Source organism: Sardina pilchardus, chromosome 1 (genome assembly GCF_963854185.1).
Source record: "Sardina pilchardus chromosome 1, fSarPil1.1, whole genome shotgun sequence".
Classification (NCBI taxonomy): domain Eukaryota; kingdom Metazoa; phylum Chordata; class Actinopteri; order Clupeiformes; family Clupeidae; genus Sardina; species Sardina pilchardus.
Window position 1 is genome coordinate 33,212,731 of NC_084994.1, and position 21,953 is coordinate 33,234,683.

Here is a 21,953-nt window from a genome sequence, read left to right on the forward strand (position 1 = left end):
AAAAGAAAAGGCAGCGGCTGAGGCCTGGGTTAATCAGCACAAGCCCCTTCAGAAGCCTGTTCTCAAGTGCTGCAATACATACATACAGTACATACAGTAGCACCTTATCATTGCATCACATGGCCAGTCCATACCAGACCTTTGGAATCACTTCACAAATGTTTAGCTTTTTTGTTGTATTTCTGTGAGTGATTTATATGTATATGTGCGTACAGTATGTGTGTTTGTTGTGTTATGGTTGTACAAGCTACTGGATGCCTAAAATTTCACTTGGGATGAATAGAGTATATTTATCTATCTATCTATCTATCTAGTATGTTGGTGCATACATGTTATATAGGCTACATCACTTCACATATAGCATGTTATGTTATATCGCACAATAATGTGTTTTATCACAGAATAATGTGTTTTACAGCAGAGTAATGTGTTTAGAGTTCTGTCCAGCTGATGGCTGGTCTGGCGACCCCCTCCCAAGTTGTGTTTAGAGTTCTGTCCAGCTGATGGCTGGTCTGGCGACCCCCTCCCAAGTTGTGTTTAGAGTTCTGTCCAGCTGATGGCTGGTCTGGCGACCCCCTCCCAAGTTGTCCACGGGCCCTGCTGCCCCTGTGCTCCAGCCCTCACTCTGAGCTCCTCCTGCTCAATCCTGGTGACCTCTGCAACAACAAGGTCCTTCCTCTCCTTCCTGCTTGCCTTGGACCATAGGATGGGTGGGGCGCTCCATCCGAGGCCTGGCCGCCCTGTCTGGAGTGGACCGTGCCCAGCACGTGTTGATGCTGCAGTCTCCCCATCAGCTTCTGCACCTCCTCCTTGCACCTCCTCCAGCTCCTTCCAGTCTCAACTCTGGCGTCTGCATCAGCCACTGCCCTGTGGGAGGAGTCCCTTAGCTCCATCCCCAGCCTTGCCTTCTCCTGCCTGTAGCCCAGGGTGATGGAGTTCAGGGGGAGCTGGAGTGAGCTCCATCCATACAGGCCAGCAGCTGAGAAGCAGCGCGGTAGGCCCAGCCATTTGATGAAGGATGAAGGAGTTGGCTTTTGCCTCCGTCTCCATCTAGGCCTGTCGCACCTCCAGCGGTGCCTGTGGTGGACTGTGCACGGCAGGGGCGTCCTCTTCCCTGAGGCCTAAACTGCCCATTGCCCATGGACTTCATATTGAGCGTTAAGATGGCTGTGGGTAAGGATAAGAGCAGGTCTGAAGTGGATGGTAATTTACTGCAGTCAGATGTGGATATTTTATGTGCATGGTGCCAACTGTGACCTGACTGGAATGCGTAGAGAGCTTGTAAGCACGCATTCAAACTCATGGAAGATCATGAGGAAATGCAGTACCACTTTATGACCACAAGTGTGTAGTGTTTACCTTTTTATAACTGTTCTGAATATTTAGCATTGGAAATGGATGCATGTGACTTGTATGCTATATATTTAGTTCATTATGCTACTTGAGTATTTCGTTTTACACCTGATTGTTTATGTGTTATGTAGCCTATATATATATATATATATATATATCATCACCATGTAGACCTGTGCCTTTAGATAGAGCCTACAGATTGGAAATGCAAGTGTATGTCTGCTACATTCACCTGCACATTCATATGAATATTTATGGTGTAGCCTATTCATGTTTTAACACAATGTTACCTTTAGGAGTCTTTCCATTTTTTCCCCACACACATCACACTTATAGTAATTGTAATGATACAAGTAGGCTATATAGGAATAACCAGAATGGCAATCAAATTCATAGCCTTCCTTAGCACAGCTCAGGACCTACAGTTCACTCTGCTTCCTCTGCTCGTTATTGGCTCACTTATGATCTTGCTTTAATAGCCTGACCAGCCAGAGGGGCGTCTAGATTTCTAGGCTAAATATTGGTGGCTGTGTTTAAAAATGTGGTGTGTGGCCTATCGGCTGGAAACATTTGCCCACGTGATGAACGCGGAACAGGTAAAATCGAAAGTAAATCTCAAGAGACATCGTATCAGAATCTGGTGTTCTGTCGAGAAGATTTCGGACGTTTAATCGGGGTAAGTATATAAAGTTAGTTAATGTAAGGTTGTGATCGATTACAGAGAAGCGTTAAATGAAGTCGGTTTCGTGGTCGGGAGATAATTAAAGAGGGACACCAGTCGGAGACGTCATGGATATGTTCATTGACCAGTCCTACATTTCATATCACCGTTTAGACTCTGACTTTAGCCTAATTTGCGTTGTGACTTAAGTCAAATAGGCCTTAATGTAACCCTTGTACAATTATCTGCCCAAATGGATCAACTGAAACGTAGATAATACAGTACATCTATAAAAGACCTATCTATAAAGGTTATTAGGCCTGCAGACAGACAGGTAGGTAGAAATGGCCTACAGTACATCACAACGACACGAATCTGCCAAGAATGGATATGTAGGCTACTAGCCAGTAGCATAGTATAGGCATAATTGTTATAGGCCTAGCCCCAATCCTATACCATGTCTTAAATTAAAGCATCAAAGAAAAGAAAATGTTCAATTTCAAGGCTCAAAGGTAAATTCGCCTCTTTATCGTGGGACTGCTGTCATACTTCGACACTAGGCCTACTACTGATAAAAAAAAATACACTGCCTTTTATCGAAGGTCTCCATTCAAAAGCCGACTTCACCTCAGTCAGTCCTACAGTAATTTACTATCAGTTGTAGCTTACTGTCGGTATTTATTGACACAGTCAAAGCAACACACCTTTAGTAGTAGTATGGTCTCATGTTTAAGTGTATAGGCCCAGGCTACTTCCTCCCTGATCTCATATCAACATGTCTGTTATTGTTGGAGCAGAAATGTATCCACAGATCTGATTGGTCCACATACAGTGGCTGCTAAAAGTTAGCTCTTCATGAGGAACCTCTCTCTCTCTCTCTTTACACACATATCAGGGTTTCCCCCAGAAAATTTGTTAGTTAAGGTGGTGTCTGTCCAGGGGAAGGGGGCGTCGCCGTAGCGTCCCCACCGCATCGCCGCCACTGCCCTCGATGGGGGGGGGGGGGGGGGGGGGGGGGGGGTCGAGACCGTTGGTTGAACTGCAGCCGATACCGAGTGACAACGACCGAGTCTTTTAGGAAGCAAGTCTGAGTCGAGACCGAGTCTTAAAGGAGTCAAGGCCACATCAAGACCAACCAAATAAAGGGTTTTTCATAATTTACATCACCAAGGATCATATAACAGTTCAATTCCCAAAGGGTAGAGAGGGGATTGTTGGCTACAGGAGCAGTCTAGCACACACTTAGCCTATCTAAATAACTTCTTTTCTGATTTACTTAAAGACAAGGAGGTCAGCTGAAGTAAAAAATTAGTAGGCTGTCAGCATGTTGAAAATGTTGAATTTTGACACTAATGACAGCAATATACCTGGATTTCACATTCATTGTATCAGATTTAATTGAATCAGCAACCAATTAAACATCATTAACACAATTTAGACAATATTAGGCCTATACCTTAAAAGTGTAAGTTTATAACTCCAATGCAGGGCCTTTTGTATCTTTCAAAACCTTTGCACTGCTCAGCATAGCACCATAGGATATATTTTAAAGCCAGTCAATATTATAATATTCTATTAAAATTCTTTGATTGGAGCTGTATTTGTGCCTGTTGCTCATATAGCCTAAGAGAGCCGGAACGTTTTTAATGCTTTTAAAAACATAATTAGCGAGATCGTACCGCATTGAACGCTAATATTTTGTCACTAGCAACCAAATCTGTCATCTGTCAAATACAGTTGCATGTTCAGCTCTGAACAAAAACATTCAGGAATTATTTCTACAAAACGGAAACGTGCGTCCCGCCCGGTCGGGATGAATGAAACTGGCATGGGAGACGCTATGTTTAAAGTTTAAACTAGCCTGTGTAAACCTCAGACAATTTCAGTATTGTACAACACGTGAATGAATAGCCGTCACAAGTTGTTGTTAGCTGTAGGCCAGATGGCACAAGTGTTTGTCACAACAAATTACAAGATGCAGTGGGCTATGCATTCATAGTAGACGAGTGATTAAAAAAAAAAGATAAAGCGCTCAAAAGTGTTATGCCGCTCATCCCACACATTTGGTAGATTCAACGGAGAACCATTCCTGTGAGAGTCGTCAAATCTAGCAAGGTTTAGGCTATTTGTGTTCGCAGTCACTCTGAGATATGCGTGGCAGTGGCACCTGACCTGATATCAAATACTCATGCTGAATGAGCGCGTCGCCTGTGCGCATAGGCCAACTCGATTTGAAAAAGTTTCTTTTCTTTATGCGTTCTACAGAGAAGGGAGACTAGCGGCTACGGTTTGGAATGACATGGAGAAAACATGACAGAGTAATACGGCGAATATCACTATACATAATATAGTTATTTATTTATTTATTTCTTGAAGACGCTAGTTAAGGCGGCAGCCCTGTGTTGTTAAGGCGGCCGCCTTAGCAGGAAAGCGCTGCGGGAAACCCTGCATATAGTAGGCTACTAATAAATAATACTTATTTAGTAAGCATTTAATCAGAAACCTCTCATCAAAAACATTTTCCTCACCTCTCTTTCTCTCTCACAGATACACTCTATGTTCATTTTCATATTGCTTGATTAGGATGGATCTCCCTCAAGACGGTGAGGATGCTGTTGGTGGAAATCAGACAGGCAGAGCAGCACGTGCCGTGTCCAGCCACGTGTCCATGAAGAATGAGGAGCCCGTCACTGATGGGCATCAGGGGGTCAGCACAGGAAGAGTGCTGTCTTATCCAAGGTGAGTTGTTTCCACTGATGGGCATCAGGGGGTCAGCACAGGAAGAGTGCTGTCTTATCCAAGGTGAGTTGTTTCCAAATTTAAAGACATAGGGTGCCTCTCATTCAGCCTTTATAAGTCCTCCCTCGCTCCTCGGGCCTCGATCCTAACTGATCTACATAAAGAAAGATAGAAGAAGGGATAGATTATCCCATTGTTGCCGCCCCATGTCTTTGCTAGTTTGTGTCCTAAATTATCATCAAGGGGTGTTGAGGTGCATGATCACAAATTTCGATTCTGAAGCCACTGAGCACCAATGGCCAAAAACAATCTGGTCTCAAATGAAAGATGCAATATTCAATTGTATACAGTATTACAGCACTGCATATGTAGAGTGCACTGTCAAGAAGTCCAGTGATCTGTCTAGTGGGGAGACCCTAGCAATGATCCACGGGAACACAATGCAAACACAGTGCTGTATGCTAGCTTAGATGATGAATGTCCTTAGGGTGTGCATGTGTGCGTGTGCGTGCGTGCGTGCGGTGCCCAGCTGTGTGTCCATGAAGAGTGACCGGTCCATGCATCACCCTCACAATTTCAGCAGTGCAGGATCACAGTCTGATCCAAAGTGAGATTTCAGCTTTTGTATCCATATGCAAGAGTAGACAGGAAACCACCTACAGCCAAGAAAGAGTAGCCTGATTACCATCGACTTTCAAAGGCTCTGCGAGACTTTAGTCTGACCAACAGCCTGTGCTAACACGGTTTCTTGCCAGCGCTGGTTGACCCGCCTCCTTTAAGTGCCTCGGTTTGCTACTGGTAGATGTCAGAAAGCGGATTGCCGAGTTTAAACCAATAACAACACTCTTTCCGCTGCCTTGAACACGCCTCTACCCAGAGCCGTTGGAGCTGCTCAAAGTTGATTGGTTCTCGACCAAAGGGGGCAGTTCCGCAGATTTCGGGAACTCAGAAATCCTTCTCAATGAGCAGTTGACCAGACCAGCAGCAAAAGCCTGAAGGCGTTGCGTCACTGGGAGGGCGTGCCAGGCTAAAGAAAGAGAGTGTTTTTCCCTATATAGAGGTGCATCTCAAAAAATGTGAATTTTGTGGAAAAGTTTATTTAAAAAAAGTGAAGCTTTCATTTTAGATTCATTACATACAACGTTAGCTATTTCATGCCATTTTTGTTTTAATTTTGTTGATAACGAAATTAGAATGAACATGACATTATACACAATTGTTATAAATTGGCAAGCACTGAGCAGAAACAAACCATCCAGACAGAAAGATTCTGTTCATTAAAGCAGGTGGGATTTGCAGATTCGCAATGTTAAATGTTTGAAACTAAAACTAAAACTTACACTTGGATTTGCGAAAATAATTGCGCTTTAATTTTAATTTAGTCTTTTTTTTCATTTGCATTACCATTATTGAGATAAACAATGTTGATAGATAATTTGTGTCTAAATCTCTGTTGACAAAATTAACATTGTGGTGTGTGGTCCTTAGTATACAAGCATGTGTGCACACTCACTTCTTAACAGCACAAATCATATTCTTCTACCAACTCTCATCTGCACCTCCACTGTGGTATGTTTTCCTGTGACTGTATGTGTGCAGCAATTGGCCTGTCTTCAGTGTCAGTTGCTGTGAATGATGAATTCCTGTTCCTGTGGATTTAGGAACATACTGACCCAGGATCAGTCCAGGTGTGTAGTGTGTGAGCAGCTACTGAGGGACCCAGTCACCACCAGCTGTGGACACAGGTTCTGCAGGCAGTGCATCAACAGCTACTGGAGCCAGTCTGGTCCATCAGGAGACTACAGCTGCCCCCAGTGCAGAAAGAGACCCAGAACACAACCCATTATAAACCCTGACATGACTCAACCACTGTACCCATCTACAGACATGGCACAGCCTCCATCTAACCAACACAGTGAAGTTCCTCCATCCCCACACACAGACACGGGGCAGCATCCTCAGTACTCAAACTCAGCCATGGGGCAGCACAATCATCCACACATCCAGCACCCTCTTTATCCACACATCCACACGGCACAGATCTCTCCACAGCCTCCCTTAGATGTGCACACAGTCATGACAGGCAGCACCCATCTGCAAACTGAGCATGTTCCAGTCAAAAGGGCCAAACTAACAGGTACTAGAAGATATGTGTCCAAGAGCAGGGCTTGCGCATGATAAAAAGACTATTTATTTAAAATAGATAAAAATGTTACGCACTCTATTAACTGTTAAGGTTTTATCTGATACAAGTACTTTCGAAAGAAAACTGTGTTGTAGAAATACTGACCAATTAGTTATGAATTATGTTTATCCTTTGGTTTGTTTGTTTGTGTCCTGCCAAACAGATGACCGTGTTCTGAACAGAGTACTGATGACCCATAAAGCCAGCATGAAGAGGAGGTTTGAGAGCATATGTGAAGGCATCATAAGGTCAGGGACTCAAACACTCCTGAACAAGATCTACACAGAGCTCTACATCACAGAGGGAGAGAGTGAAGGGGTGAATAATGAGCATGAGGTTTGGCAGGTAGAGTCAGCATCCAGGCCACAAACTACTGATGACACAGCAATCAACTGTAATGATATATTCAAGCCCTTACTTGGACAGGAGAGACAAATCAGAACAGTCATGACCAAGGGCATTGCTGGCATTGGAAAAACCGTCTCAGTGCAGAAGTTCATCCTTGACTGGGCAGAGGAGAAAGCTAATCAGGATGTAGATTTCATGTTTGTGCTTTCATTCCGTGAGCTGAATTTGGTCAAACATGATCAGTACAGTCTTCACAGGCTCCTGCTTGACTTCCACCCTGAGCTTAGAGAGCTACAGAATGGTGAATACAAAGACTGCCACATTGTGTTCATCTTTGATGGTCTGGATGAGAGTCGACTTCCACTGAATTTCCAAGGGAACCACGCGTTGTGTGATGTGACACAAACATCATCAGTGGATGTGCTGATGACGAGCCTCATTCAGGGACCTCTTCTTCCCTCTGCTCTCATCTGGATAACCTCTCGACCAGCAGCAGCCAGTCAGATCCCTTCTCAGTGCATCAGTCAGGTGACGGAAGTACGAGGGTTCAATGACCCACAGAAGGAAGAGTATTTCAGGAAGAGGATTAGTGACCAGATTCAAGCCAACAAAATAATCTCACACATTTTGGCAACCAAGAGTCTCCACATCATGTGCCATATGCCAGTCTTCTGTTGGATCTCAGCCACTGTCCTTCAGCAGATACTGGAACAAGATGATGGGAAAGAAGCCCCCAAAACACTGACTGAGATGTTCATACACTTCCTGCTCATCCAGACCACCAGCAAGAAGCAGAAGTTTCAAGAAGAAAGTGAGACAGATGGACAGAGGCTCCTGGAATCACACAAGGGTGTCATATTGAAATTGGCAGAGCTGGCTTTCAAGCATCTGGAGAATGGCAATCTTATGTTCTATGAGGAAGACCTGAGAGAGTGTGGCATTGATGTCAGTGAAGCTTCAGTGTACTCTGGCATGTGCACTGAGATCTTCAGGGAGGAATGTGTGTTTCACCACAAGAAGGTCTACTGCTTTGTGCATCTGAGCATCCAGGAGTTTCTGGCTGCACTGCATGTGTTTGCCTCCTATCTGAAAGAAAACACGTTGGATGCAGTTCTCAATAGAATTTCCTTGAAGAGACTTCCTAGTCGAGACCATAATGATGAGGAGGAGGAGGAGAGTAAAGGGAAGAAAGGACAAGAGGAGAATGGAGAGGAGGGGAGAGAAGAGAAGGATGAGGAGGAAGAAGAGGATGAGGAAGAAGAAGAGTATGATGATGACAGTTATGATGATTATGACAGTTATGACTATGACGATGATTGTTATCATGATAATACTTTGTATAATCTGTTGAAAGGGGAAGTGGATAAGGCTTTGGATAGCAAGAATGGACACCTGGACCTTTATATCCGCTTCCTTGTAGGCATATCAGTAGAGCAGAATCAGGCCCTTTTACAAGGCTTATTTCCAAGCATCCACAACAGTTCAGGCAACATCAAGAGCACATGTGAATATATCAAGAAACTCAACAGGAAGGATTCTTCTCCTGAAAGATACATCAATCTTTTACACTGCTTATTTGAAATGAACGATCACTCTCTACATCAAGAAATGCAAGTGTATTTGACATCTCCAGATAACCTATCAGGTGAATTGTCACCTGCCCACTGGTCAGCACTGGCCCACATGCTTCTGATGTCTGACGAGGTGCTGGACGAGTTTGACTTGAGCAAATACAGAATACCAGAGGAGGGACAACACAGACTGATGCCAGCTGTGAGATGCTGCAGGAAGGCTCTGTGAGTATAATAAACACATCACAATTCTGAAGTTATGTATAACAAACAGGTACTGTACTGTACATCAACATTTGTTTTGCATTTATTTCAAAAGTGTGACTTTCATGTATTCGAGATTCATAACACAAAGTGAAAGTCAAGCCTTTTTGTTTTAACTTTGATAATCTCAATCTTGATGATTACAGTTTACAGCTCATGAAAAAATATGAGAATGAAGATTTAATAATATACTGTAGAAACCTAGGAAGAGCTCTACTCATCTATTTAAGTCAAAGTTTTAGTAAAGTTTCCTGACCCTTCAATCCCTCAATCAAGACAGCGCAATGTACTTTTCCAAAATATTCTAATTTTGCGGGATGCACATGCACATATTTCCTCACAATAAACACGTCAAGTATTTTCAAGTATTTATTTTTAGATACCTCAATTCATATGTTTATTCTCCAGTTTTAATAGTAAGTGTTTTAGGCCAGGGTATCATCAGATAGATGTAGAGTAGAGTATTATTTAATTGTCAGATATACAAGCTTTCCTCAGTGTTACGTTCCCATCATGATGATACTCCATCTCGGCACCAGGTGGTATCTGGTCACGAAATGGTCAGTAGCAGCACTTAGGCCAGGGTAGCATCAGATAGATGTAGATTAGAGTATTATTTAATTGACGGATACACAAGCTTTCCTCTGTAATTACATTTCCATCATGATAATACTCCATCTCGGCACCAGCAGATATCTGGTCAAACTCTTAATTCAATGCACAGGATGTACTTGCACCTCTGTTATAGTAACACTGATCAGCCTTTATAATTTAGTGTCTGTGGTTAGACACTATACAGTAATAACTGTAATTGTACTTGGGTTTCATTCTCTACTGTAATCTTTGTATGTTTGGGGGTCTTATCCCTCTTGCAGACTTGCTGGCTGTAAGCTAACAGAGAAGTCCTGGGATATCGTGGCCTCCGCTCTGCAGTCTGCAAACTCCCCCTTAAGAGAGCTGGACCTGAGTCAGAATGACCTGCAGGAGTCAGGAGAAAAGCTGCTCTCTGCTCTACAGAGTCCAAACTGCAAACTGGAGACACTGAGGTTAGTAATATTGTAGACTAATGACATACACATACTGCCAAACACAGGCTATGTTTACCAGATTGATATATCTTTTCTAATTTCATTATTTGTAAAGGATAGTATATAGAGCACAGAATCCACACAGTGGAACATTTAGGTTGATATGGCATAATTTTCTCTTTAATAACTGTATGTTGTGAATAATAATACATACATGTTTGGTCTTCAATTAATACTTGTAATGTGGGCAGCAGTCTGATCATAATTTAAAATTACAATTGAGCTGGACCTGAGTCAGAATGACCTGCAGAGGTCAGGAGAAAAACTGCTCTCTGCTCTACACTAGTCCAAACTGCAAACTTGAGATTCTGAGGTCAGTGATATCCTGAAAGCACAGAGGTCTTACTGTATCTATTCTGTTACATGATGTATGTTCTTACAGACTTGTTGGCTGTAAGCTAAAAGGACAATTTCTGGCCATGACACTTCAGTGGGCAAACTCCCACCTAAGAGAGCTGGACATCAGTGACAGTAAGCTTCAGGACTGTAGAGGAGAACTGCTCCATCAACCACTGAATCAAGACTGTAAATTGAGGTCTGTATTTTGCACAGTGCACACAGACTGGTGCATTCTGTTGGATCTAAAAACTGTTTATCTTTTATTCATTGGCATTTTATATTTGGGAATGTAAGAAGTACAGAGGACATGTTGCTTATACTGGTTTCCTTTCTCACTGTAGACTCATCAGCTGTAGACTCAAAGACAGCTCGTCTAATGTTGTCGTCTCAGTTCTGCAGTCATATTATTCTCAACTGAGTGAGTTGGACATGAGTGGCTGTGATCTGCACTCATCAGACGAGAAGCAGCTCTCTGGTCTTAGAAACCCAAACTGTCGACTGGAGAAACTGAGGTCAGTATAATCTGAAAGACAGTTCACAGAGGCCTTATCTACAGTACACATTCAAGTTTAACTTTATTTGTCATTCTAGCCATATTTGTAAAACATCTACAGTGTACATTTGTAATCAGTTAGAAAATAAAGTTTAAAAAAAAAGCTGTTTTAAAAGTGACAATTCAAAAAAGATAAGTGTAAAGCTAACAAATTACAATCAAGTTCTTAAGTTCAGATGCTTAAGAATATACAGAATAATGAGCATAATAAATGAATACACCGAATCGTTTTAAATCCGTACCCACTTATACAACTTGTGTGTCAGTTACAAAGAGTTTAACAATTGTATGGCCTGTGGAATGAAGCTTTGGCAGCTTCTGACTGTTGTTGTTTTTCTGAAGCAATGTGTCCTGCCAGACGGCAAGAGAACAAACAGTCCATGTGCCGGGTGAGAGGAGTCTCTTATAATGCAGAGAGCTTTCTTCCTGCACCTGCACCAACTCCACACTTTGGACATACAGTAGATTATACTGTCACTGTTCTGAGATGCTAGACTCAAGGCATGAGTTTGAGAAGCACTGGGTTTTTAATGTCCATGTTGGTGTGAATGAACTGGTCCCAGACCTGTCTAGTATAATACTCCCTGTATAAAGCCCTGTCAACCGTAGAGTGTATTAACTAGACACTGAAAACATCACTCGTCATGCCTCTCTGATTTCACTATTTGTGATTCTCTGTTACATGGTTTGTGTTCTTACAGACTTGTTGGCTGTAAACTGAGAGGAAGATTTCTGGCCTTGACTCTTCAGTGGGCAAACTCCCACCTAAGAGAGCTGGACATCAGTGACAGTGAGCTTCAGGACTGTGGAGGACAACTGCTCCATCAACCACTGAATCACGTCTGTAAAGTGAGGTCTGTATTTTGCACAGTGCACATCTTGTTTTCTGTCTTTTCATGTTTGGAGTGTAAGGAGTATAGAGGACCTGTTGCTTAAAGTGTTTTCCTCTCTCACCACAGACTCATCAGCCGTGGACTCAGCTCCCGTGAGGTTGTGGTCTCAGTTCTTTCCTATATTTCTCAACTGAGTGAGTTGGACATGACTGGTTGTGATCTGCAAACATCAACAGAGAAGCTGCTCTCTGGTCTTAGAAACCCAAACTGCCACCTGGAGAAACTGAGGTCAGTAAAACTCTGAAAGACTTCACAGAGGTCTTATCTACACATTCAAACTTTCAAATAATTTTGACATTCAGACTTAGAAGCATAGAAGCATTTTGAGAAACTTTTGCTCTGATTGTTTAGCCTGGATGCCAGACCGAAGTTTAGCCCCGCCTACATCCTTTTTCTGCAGGGAACTTCGGTCTGGCACTGCTCCTTTCAGCTAACCTGACTTTCGCCAGATCCTATAGTTCGCTGTCTGCTTCACACAAGGATCTGGGACTTCGCGATAGGAGATGTATTTCTGAAGGCGGGTCCTTGTAAAACATCCTCGCATGTGATTTGATAAACCACTTGCCTGTTATCTTGAATGACGTGCTAGGCTTCTTCAAGCTCTTGCCAAACTCGGTCGGAAGAAGAGTAAAAACATCCTTGCCACCAATAAATGTCTTCAAAACTATTCTCTGTTAATCTTTTAAAGAATGAATACTCGATACAGTAGATTCGACAAAACGGTTGAAATAGCAGAATCAATGTCAGCACAAGACTCCTCGCGGCGTGCCGCCATTGTTATTTGAATCAAACACTCGCTTCGGCGCTCCTGATTGGTTGCTCATTTTTTGAATCACTGGCAGGGGTTTGGATTGCCCTCGCGTCCAGACCCTTGTGTGGAGCTCAGCGAAACGCCTCTGATGGAGCATGGCGGAACTACAAGGGTCTGGCGAGAGTCAGGCTACCGTTCAGCTGCTACTATTCGAGATACAGATCTGTTCGGACCAATCACATTGTCAGGGCGGGCTTTACGTGATGATTGACAGATGAACAGCAGTGACGTTCACGGCTGCATGCATCCTCGCTCGACGAGTTGGGTGTGAGACCGTGTTGGCTTAGGTTGATTTTGATTGCAACAGAAACGCTATGGCTATGAATGCATAATTTGTTCATGCAGTTTGGCCTTTCGTTTATGTTAGCTATTGAAACGGAGGTTTTATCACGGATTCACACAACCATTCCTGAACACTTAGAACTTCAGTTTCACTTTCACCAAGTTAAAACAGCATGTTTGGGTGATGTTGTTCCTGTTTGCTCGTTGGGTTAACGACACACTTCCCCAGCTGTTCATTGCATACCGTTTGACGGAATTATTTTTAAAAACGAGGGAGGATGTTTTCCATATAGCCTACCCTGCTACATATCTCGTTGTCTTAAGGCCTATTCGGACGGGATTAGTTTTATGGGGTGACATCAGGTAAAGTAATAATTACCAGGTAATGTAGTCCCGTCCGGACGCGCCATGTCAGTAAACATAACGGAGTATGTCGGTGACATTTACAGACACTTTTACCTTCCGTAAAACGTTCCGGAGAAATTACCTTAGGTAATATTAATCCCGTGCGAACGCGACCCTCTGTAAAGATGCCTGTAATATTTCGTCACATCCTGATTGGAAAACAATTCCACCATAGTCTGAATGAAAACATGACATGTGTAGCTCCTAATAGGACGTTAGCTAGTTTGCCTATTAGCTTGATATTGTTAGCCATTTCAAACTACTTATGGCATAACATAAAGCTAACGTTTGCTAGTTTAACCAACTTGTAGTCTTTCAAATCTGAAAATGCCGCACGTACCTGACGCAAAGTATCACGTGCACAGCGACGAAGATGTGACGGCAGAACGTAAACGTAGTTACTCCCATGTCAAGTAAAATGACAGAGATGTCTAGTCCCGTCCGAATTGGACATTTATATTACAGAGGTCATATGATAAACCTGCATTACTGTACGTCCCCCCATAAAACTAATCCCGTCCGAATAGGCCTTTAAGGCCTATTCGGACGGGATTAGTTTTATGGGGGGACGTAGGTTTATCATATGACCTCTGTAATATAAATGTCCAATTCGGACGGGACTAGACATCTCTGTCATTTTACCTGACATGGGAGGAGTAACTATGTTTACGTTCTGCCGTCACATCTTCGTCGCCGTGCACGTGATATTTTGCGTCAGGTACGTGCGGCATTCAGATTTGAAAGACTACACAAGTTGGTTAAACTAGCAAACGTTAGCTTTATGTTATGCCATAAGTAGTTTGAAATGGCTAACAATATCAAGCTATTAGGCAAACTAGCTAACGCCCTATTAGGAGCTGCACAGCATGTTATGTTTCATTCAGACTATGGTGGAATTGTTTTCAAATCAGGATGTGACGAAATATTACAGACATCTTTACAGAGGGTCGCGTTCGCACGGGATTAATATTACCTAAGGTAATTTCTCCGGACCGTTTTACGGAAGGTAAAAGTGTCTGTAAATGTCACCGACATTCTCCGTTATGTTTACTGACATGGTGCGTCCGGACGGGACTACATTACCTGGTAATTATTACTTTACCTGACGTCACCCCATAAAACTAAAGGCCTATTCGGACGGGATTAGTTTTATGGGGTGACATCAGGTAAAGTAATAATTTAAAAAAAAAAAAAAAAAAAAAAAAAAAAAATGACAGAGATGTCTAGTCCCGTCCGAATTGGACATTTATATTACAGAGGTCATACACAGATTTCCTGTTTACTAACAAAACTAGATGCGCGCGCACCCACGGGGCAGAAGACGCCGAATGGCCGGTCTTAACGTTATAAAGTTAACCTAATAACCAGCTGCTGTACGCTATAATCGGCATTTTTTGTATGCCACTGTTGTCTAATTGATGATAACATCTCATTTATGAGCTTATTTCAGAGTTTGTCGTTCGTTTTCATTATTTATAAAATATCGTCTTTTTGCCGGTTTTGGTGGTTTCTGGCAAATATATGCATTACTTTACATTCCTGAACATTCTCTAACCATCGTCATTTTGAATAGTGCTGTTTTCGGCACTAAAATTCATTTTAATCTTTTCACGGAGAGCAGCTGCTTAATGCTGTTCATGGTGCTTTCTGCCCCTTGCGTGCGTGCGCATGTTTTCGAGAAATCTATGTATGGTAAACCTGCATTACTCTACGTCCCCCCATAAAACTAATCCCGTCCGATTAGGCCTTTAGATTTCGCAGATACTGACAGCCAATAACTTGTTCTGTTTGGTTTGGGCTATCCAATGAGTGCAGAGCTAACCCCTCCGCCCTGTATCAGTTGAATCACACCCCATAATCGCAGCTGAATGGAGCAGTTTCAGACTCATATTCTGACAAGAATTGAGTATGACGTCGTCAGGCTACTGATTGTTGTGCCTGGTTTGAGAGGAAGTTGACCCCAGATCAGTTCAGTGCTCCCTGCTGGTGTGTCCTAGCCTGGCATAGCCCTCCGTAAGCTTCCGCTCGATTTTCATTTCCCTTCACCATTACGTCTGGGTCTAATCCCATTGAACTCGATTTCCCAGGATGCATTCCATCCGGACCAATCAGCGAACGGGGGGGATCGGGGGAGGGGGGTGTTAACGATGACGTCGAGTATATGCGCATTGTAGTCTCTATAGCTGTCACGACCAAACGTAGCGATTGGGTAAAATCAGGCCCAATCGATTCAAACTTCAACAGAGTTCATGCCTCCTGCCTGAAATCGATTCTGAATGGAGTACAGTTAGGTCCAGACCCTCTGTACGATATTAGTACGAGGGTTTGGTATGACCGGGCTAGGTGTGTCCATGCACATAGAGCTCTACATCCACACAGGGAGCTGGACACTGAGGTTGGGATGACTAGTGGGAGTCCATTTGCAGGGAAGCTGTACAAGACCTAAGCTGTATTATCTCATTTTGCACACTGTTTTTCTCAAAGTGATATTACTGCTTTAATATTCATCATAAAACTAGGCAGTGACCCAACACATTGCAACAAGACTCATTTAGAGATGAAGCGGTCAGGCTACAATGTCTGTAATTGCTGCAGGAAGGGGATTCTGTGATGAAAGCTAATTTCAATCACAACCCCATTCTTACAAGTAGAAACTATTATTTCACTCAATGTCCTCTATTCCTTTCCCTATTTATTTGTATTATAATGTGTCAATGTCTGTTAAATAATGTTAATAAGATTTTAGCTAAAAACTTTTGATAATAATGGTAAGAATATGAATGTATGCATGCCACCATTCTGTTTTCTGACATCTGTCTCTTGCCCTCTCACTCTCTGCAGACTTGCTGGTTGTGAGTTAACAGAGGTAACCTGTAAGGCTGTAGCCTCTGCTTTGCAGTCCTCCATCTCCCTAAAGGAACTGGACCTGAGTTACAATGACCTGAAGGAGTCTGGAGTTCAGCTTCTCTGTACAGGACTCAATAGCCCTCACTCTAAGCTGACAACATTAAGGTGTGTATGTGCACACATATTGTGGCACTGTTGGCCGCCTATCTGTATTTTTTTTAGAATAAATCATCAGCTGCAGTATGTGTTAAAACAGACAGAGTCAGTGCCAGCTTTTGAAAACAAGCTGTGACATGATGGCATCTGTGCTGAAAGGGACTTCCCAGCTCTGACCTGCTAGCTTGACGAGCCAGACCCACATCAAGATGTAGGGTCTGGACACACCGTAGACAGGGCTCAATCGGAGGGGTGGGATAAACAGTTGTCTTTCAAATTCCCTCCCCGCGATAGGATAACGCGAAACGAATCATCTTCTTGTTTTCAAGTAGCAGGATGCGTAACCTTCCCTCTCCACGCAATAGGATAACGCTAAACGAATCATCTTCTTGTTTTCAAATAACAGGATGCGTAACCGTCGCAACTTCTGGTCGCATGTCAGTCACCATTATGTTAAGCCCACCCACCGACTCTACAGTATACACGCTGTGATTGGCCCGCTGGTGCTTCGGGTTCTCAGCTCCCTGGCTCTATGGATCGTGCCTAGACTGCCCCGCCAGCCAAATTACATTTGCTGCCGCTAGGGGCGTCTAGATTTCTAGGCTACTGACCTGCAGGATGCAGTTTAAGATCAAGTGCATTGTCATGTTGATATTAACAGAATAACAGTAGATCCAGAGGTGATTACCAGGGTATTTAAAACTATATGCTTTAACAAGGCAACAGGGCCAGATGGCATGTCTGCTTTTCTTATTAAAACATTTGCAGAGGAACTCCCACCGGCCTGGCATCCACTCTTTCAGCTCTCTATAGATTCCCAGTGTGATGTGGCAGCTCATAGGCGCGTCCTAATGGCGGCCGCTATGAGCTTTCATCTTCATTTTACCGTTTGAACTCACTCATGCTGATAACTTCACTCCTGTCCTCCATTATTACATGTACTCGTTGTTGTATGTAGAAACGGATGGGAGCACACATACTGAAAACTGTGCCAGACATTTCACTCACCTTTCATTCATTCATTCCATATGAAATTATGTTTATTGAAAATATCCATATATGGCAGTAACATCAGACAGGTTACGTCTTACGCAAATATTTAGACAAAAATGCACCAGCGTCTCCATTTCCTGCGGAGACTGAGAGTCTTTGGGGTTTGTGAGAGCATCATGTTAATTTGGTATAGAGCCACCATAGAGTCCATCTTGCACTATGGCATCACCAGCTGGTTTGGACATCTGACAGTTAAGGTCAAGGCCCAACTAGGTAATGTGGTCACATTACCAACACAACAGCTGGACAAATGATGGAGTCCCTGCTCCCCTCACTCTCCAAGACTTATCTGAGCAGTCCACTCTACAGCAGGCTGACAGAATTCTATCTGACCCCTCCCATGTGCTGTACCAAGAATATGAGCTCATGAACACAGGAAGGAGGTACAGGGTCCCTTTCTGTTTAGCACAGTCACTACAAACATTCCTCTGTCCCCCTGTCAGTCAACATGATGAATGGGCAACGTGGGCAGAACAGTAGGAAGGCCCAAAACCAATACTAAGTGCTGAGTAGGGGGCTGTGTATGGGGGCTGAACTGAGTGGAGATGTGCTGAGGCTGTGGTGTATGGATGTGCTGTGTGTGACTGGAGAGTACAGAGAGAGAGAGAGTGAGTGTCTACTTTGGGACTGTGCTTAATGGGACTGGGTGGGAGAGAGTGCTATTTATGGGCTATTTATTGGCCTTTTAACATGATGTGAGTGTCATTTATAGCATGACCGATCAATGTGAATGTGTGCCCTTTTTGTATTTTATATATTTATTTACTCTATGTATAGCATATGTGCTATGTCCTGTGGTGTGTTGTGTATTGTGGCTGTGGCAGCTTACCCCTAAATCCAAAACACATTTCTCCCTTGGGAGACCTAATAAAGGAACCTTGACCTTGATGCAAGCATTTCAGAATAGTGGAAAAGAGAATGCAAAAGTCAATTAGATACATTTAGACTTCTCTGATTAGTCAGGAAGAGAACAATTATTTGCCTTAAGTTAAGTTAACCTTAGGAACATGAATCACCCCTGCTGCCCACATGACACTACAAGACAACAACAAGTTGTTTACATGGCTGTAGAGTGTGTAATGTAGTGTTTCTCCAGTCCATGTCCCTGCTGTGTACATAATGTGAGTGCTACACACATCTGTGTCTGTGTCCATCCTCATGAGATACAGTGACCTCATGGTGCTAAAGGATGGCCTGAAAATGTCCAGTGTTCAAAGACTGACCTTCCACTCTCCTTTGAAACAGGCTCAATCTGTGCCACCTCTCTAAAGCAAGCTGTGAAATGATGGCATCCGTGCTGCGAAGTGCACCTTCCCATCTGAGAGAACTGGACATGAGTGACAATGACCTGAAGGATCAAGGAGTGGAGCTGCTCTGTGTGGGACTAAGAAATCCACAATGCAAGCTGGAGACACTGAGGTCAGTAATTAGGAATGTTATGTAATATAGTGTTTTACCCACCACATAGTAAGAAACACCAGTGTGCCTGTGTGTGATGTCAAATTGGACATCTGTGAATATTTTTTGTGATTTGGACTTATAATGCCAAATGGCGACATTTAGGGAGTGTCAGTCAAAATTGACTGAATATACAAATGGTTACTTTGTACACCTTCAATGCATTTTCCTTCATTTATAATTAAGAAAGAGCATCTCTTGTTTCAGACTGTCTGGTTGTCTCATCACACATGAGGGCTGTTCTCTCTTGTCCTCTGCCCTCAAATCAAACCCCTCCTACCTGAAACAGCTGGATCTGAACTACAATCACCCAGGAGACTCAGGTGTCAGAGAGCTCACAGACAGACTGAATGATCCCATCTGTAAACTAGAGACGTTGAGGTGAGATGTGTTACATCTTAGATGTCCTTCTAGTGGAGCTGTTCATCCATTTGTGTCCTGTGTTGGAGAGCTTTCTTTGTGGAGACTGAATATTCTGTGACGTTTCCAGATGATTCCCTTCCACATATTAAACTGGGCATGATGTGGCCCTTTAAGTACTGCAAGTAAAAGGCAATCCCCCAGACTTACACACACACATATGAGGCTTGTGAACAGTTTGAGAATAGTGAGTATGGCTTGGTAGCTGGCCATGGTCCTGGGATGCCACTAGTGAAGATCACATGCGAGTGATGTCCAATAACTGCTTCCCTGGGTTGAGAAAAGAAATATATAGTAGGCTTGTCGCCTAGCCTAGAAATCTAGACGCACCTGTCGCCAACTGTTCAGACTAAGACCTCAAGATCGCTTTCATCACAGGCCACTAGCAGAGGGGAAGTAAACAGGAATTGGAAACCTGTTAAACTAGTCGGATATCTTGCATTAGACTAATCTTGGGTGGATGTAGATTAGTAGGCGTCCAAGGACTAATGACCAAGCATATGATTTCCGTTGCTAGGGATACGTTTGTGCTCATGACTAGAAGTGAAGGCTGAATAGTGCGTATCTGCCCAACTTAGCCTGAGACCGGTGGGAAAAGCATCTGTGATGGAGAGTGAGCTGGATGGGGAGGACTGTGTAATGATATGAGATGTAGTGACTAAGTGTAGGCAAGAGTGAGCATCTTCTCTGTTGACCAGAGTGGTGGGAGTATAATAGGAGACTGAGGATGTAGAATCGCCTTGGCTACAGCGAGGTAAGGGGATGCATTGCTACTGTTAGAATAGACTGTAAGAAAATATGTTATGGTAAGTATGTTCTAGACACTGGAATAAATTGACAGAAAGGTGATTTAGAAGAGTGGAGGAGAGGCTCAAGTAAGCGTAATTCAGTCAGCGTTACTGATTGGTCAATATGATCTGTTTGATATGAACCTTTAGGCTACTATGATCCATGGCTTGTAGATAAGGACACATGGATGCAGATCTACACCAGATTAACCTCACTATGCCACATTTCCTCACTACATCTCAACGGCCAAATGGCAAATATGAGTGCGAGGCTGAAAGTGAGTCTGGAACAGAATCTGTTGCTATGATAAATGTGGGCCTCCTGCATGACTGAAGGTGGAAACTCTGCATTCCAGATCATGAGCAGGTTGTGAGTTATCAGAGCAGCGCAGGGGTCTGGCATAATCCTGCGTCTGCATTCTGTGCATGCGGTGCTGGCTAAGTGTGTGACTATTACATCCACGCGGCATGTGGAGGTGTAGTGTGCCTCCATATTTGTGCAAGTGGGGTGGAGGTGTGGGGCTTTTGCAGCATTTCTCAGGTCTCAGTAGAGCTGTTGCTGCATGGGTCTCAGCAGAGCTGTTGCTGCATGGGTCTCAGCAGAGCTGCTGCTGCATGGGTCTCAATAGAGCTGTTGCTGCATGGGTCTCAGTAGAGCTGTTGCTGCATGGGTCTCAGCAGAGCTGTTGCTGCATGGGTCTCAGCAGAGTTGTTGCTGCATGGGTCTCAGTAGAGCTGTTGCTGCTTGGGTCTCAGCAGAGCTGTTGCTGCATGGATCTCAGCAGAGTTGTTGTTTCATGGGTCTCAGCAGAGCTGTTGCTGCATGGATCTCAGCAGAGTTGTTGTTTCATGGGTCTCAGCAGAGTTGTTGTTTCATGGGTCTCAGTAGAGCTGTTGCTGCATGGATCTCAGTAGAGCTGTTTGCTGGGTCTCAGTAGAGCTGTTGCTGCATGGGTCTCAGTAGAGCTGTTGCTGCATGGGTCTCAGGGCTCATTTCATCCTATCTGTGGCAGCCTTAAACAACTATTGGACCTGGGCTGGAAGAAAGCTGTTAGAATGCCATTTGCGTGATTAATATCCAATATTCAGCACGATACAACATACGACAGTATACATGATAGGCAGATGGAATAGGCATGAAATTATTAGTAGGTAGATGGCATGAAATGCGTAAATAGGCAGATGAAATGGAATGTTGTTCCATGGCACTGCTGGGTGCCCAAGCTGATGGTGCAGGGAAGTCTAGTGTGACTCTCAGCATGGAATGGGTAGAGGGTAGAGGGGCAAAGGGAGGGAGCAGTTGCCCCCTCAACAACTGGAAGGGGCAGTCAGGGAGGAAGTCCTGGCGTAAACAGCAGTAAGGAGGCTTTTATTCCCTGTGTGAGTGATGGCTGTCAATCAACCCCATGGGCTCCTCCTAAACTTTGTTTAGAAACATCTTTAAACGCTGAGATGGAGCTGGGGCATTCTAACAGCATTCTAACATGAAGTGGAGATCCTTGCAGTATAAAATGTGTTGAGAAGAACATGGAAGTTTACTCTTGATATTGAATATGATATTCTTGATATTGAATTCATAATAAACACATCTCATACTAAATGCAGTGATGTGTCAAAACTGTATTTTCTTCTCTCATCGTTCTTAAGGTATGACCATGGAGGAGAGTGCAGGATTAAACCAGGACACAGAAAATGTGAGTGACTTTACTTTTCCTGAAAAAAAGCTGTTCACATGATCT

The 21,953-nt window shown here is 43.5% G+C and overlaps 1 protein-coding gene across 2 annotated transcripts in view; it reads left to right on the forward strand.

Moving 5' to 3' along the window:
• Positions 1-1,961: 1,961 nt before the first annotated feature.
• LOC134088586 (uncharacterized) overlaps positions 1,962-21,953 on the forward strand; it is a 23,218-nt gene continuing 3,226 nt past the window's right edge. The window contains exons 1-13 of one of the 2 annotated variants that reach the window (XM_062542631.1): positions 1,962-2,029; positions 4,598-4,753; positions 6,415-6,890; positions 7,102-9,082; positions 9,997-10,167; positions 10,592-10,744; positions 10,890-11,060; positions 11,803-11,955; positions 12,061-12,222; positions 16,334-16,504; positions 18,794-18,967; positions 19,214-19,387; positions 21,862-21,908. In XM_062542631.1, the coding sequence (XP_062398615.1) occupies positions 4,599-4,753; positions 6,415-6,890; positions 7,102-9,082; positions 9,997-10,167; positions 10,592-10,744; positions 10,890-11,060; positions 11,803-11,955; positions 12,061-12,222; positions 16,334-16,504; positions 18,794-18,967; positions 19,214-19,387; positions 21,862-21,908 (3,988 nt within the window). In that variant the 5' untranslated portion in view covers positions 1,962-2,029; position 4,598. Of the gene's footprint in view, positions 2,030-4,561; positions 4,754-6,414; positions 6,891-7,101; positions 9,083-9,996; positions 10,168-10,591; positions 10,745-10,889; positions 11,061-11,802; positions 11,956-12,060; positions 12,223-16,333; positions 16,505-18,793; positions 18,968-19,213; positions 19,388-21,861; positions 21,909-21,953 lie in introns of both variants that reach the window. The other variant, XM_062542624.1, reaches the window with a different exon arrangement.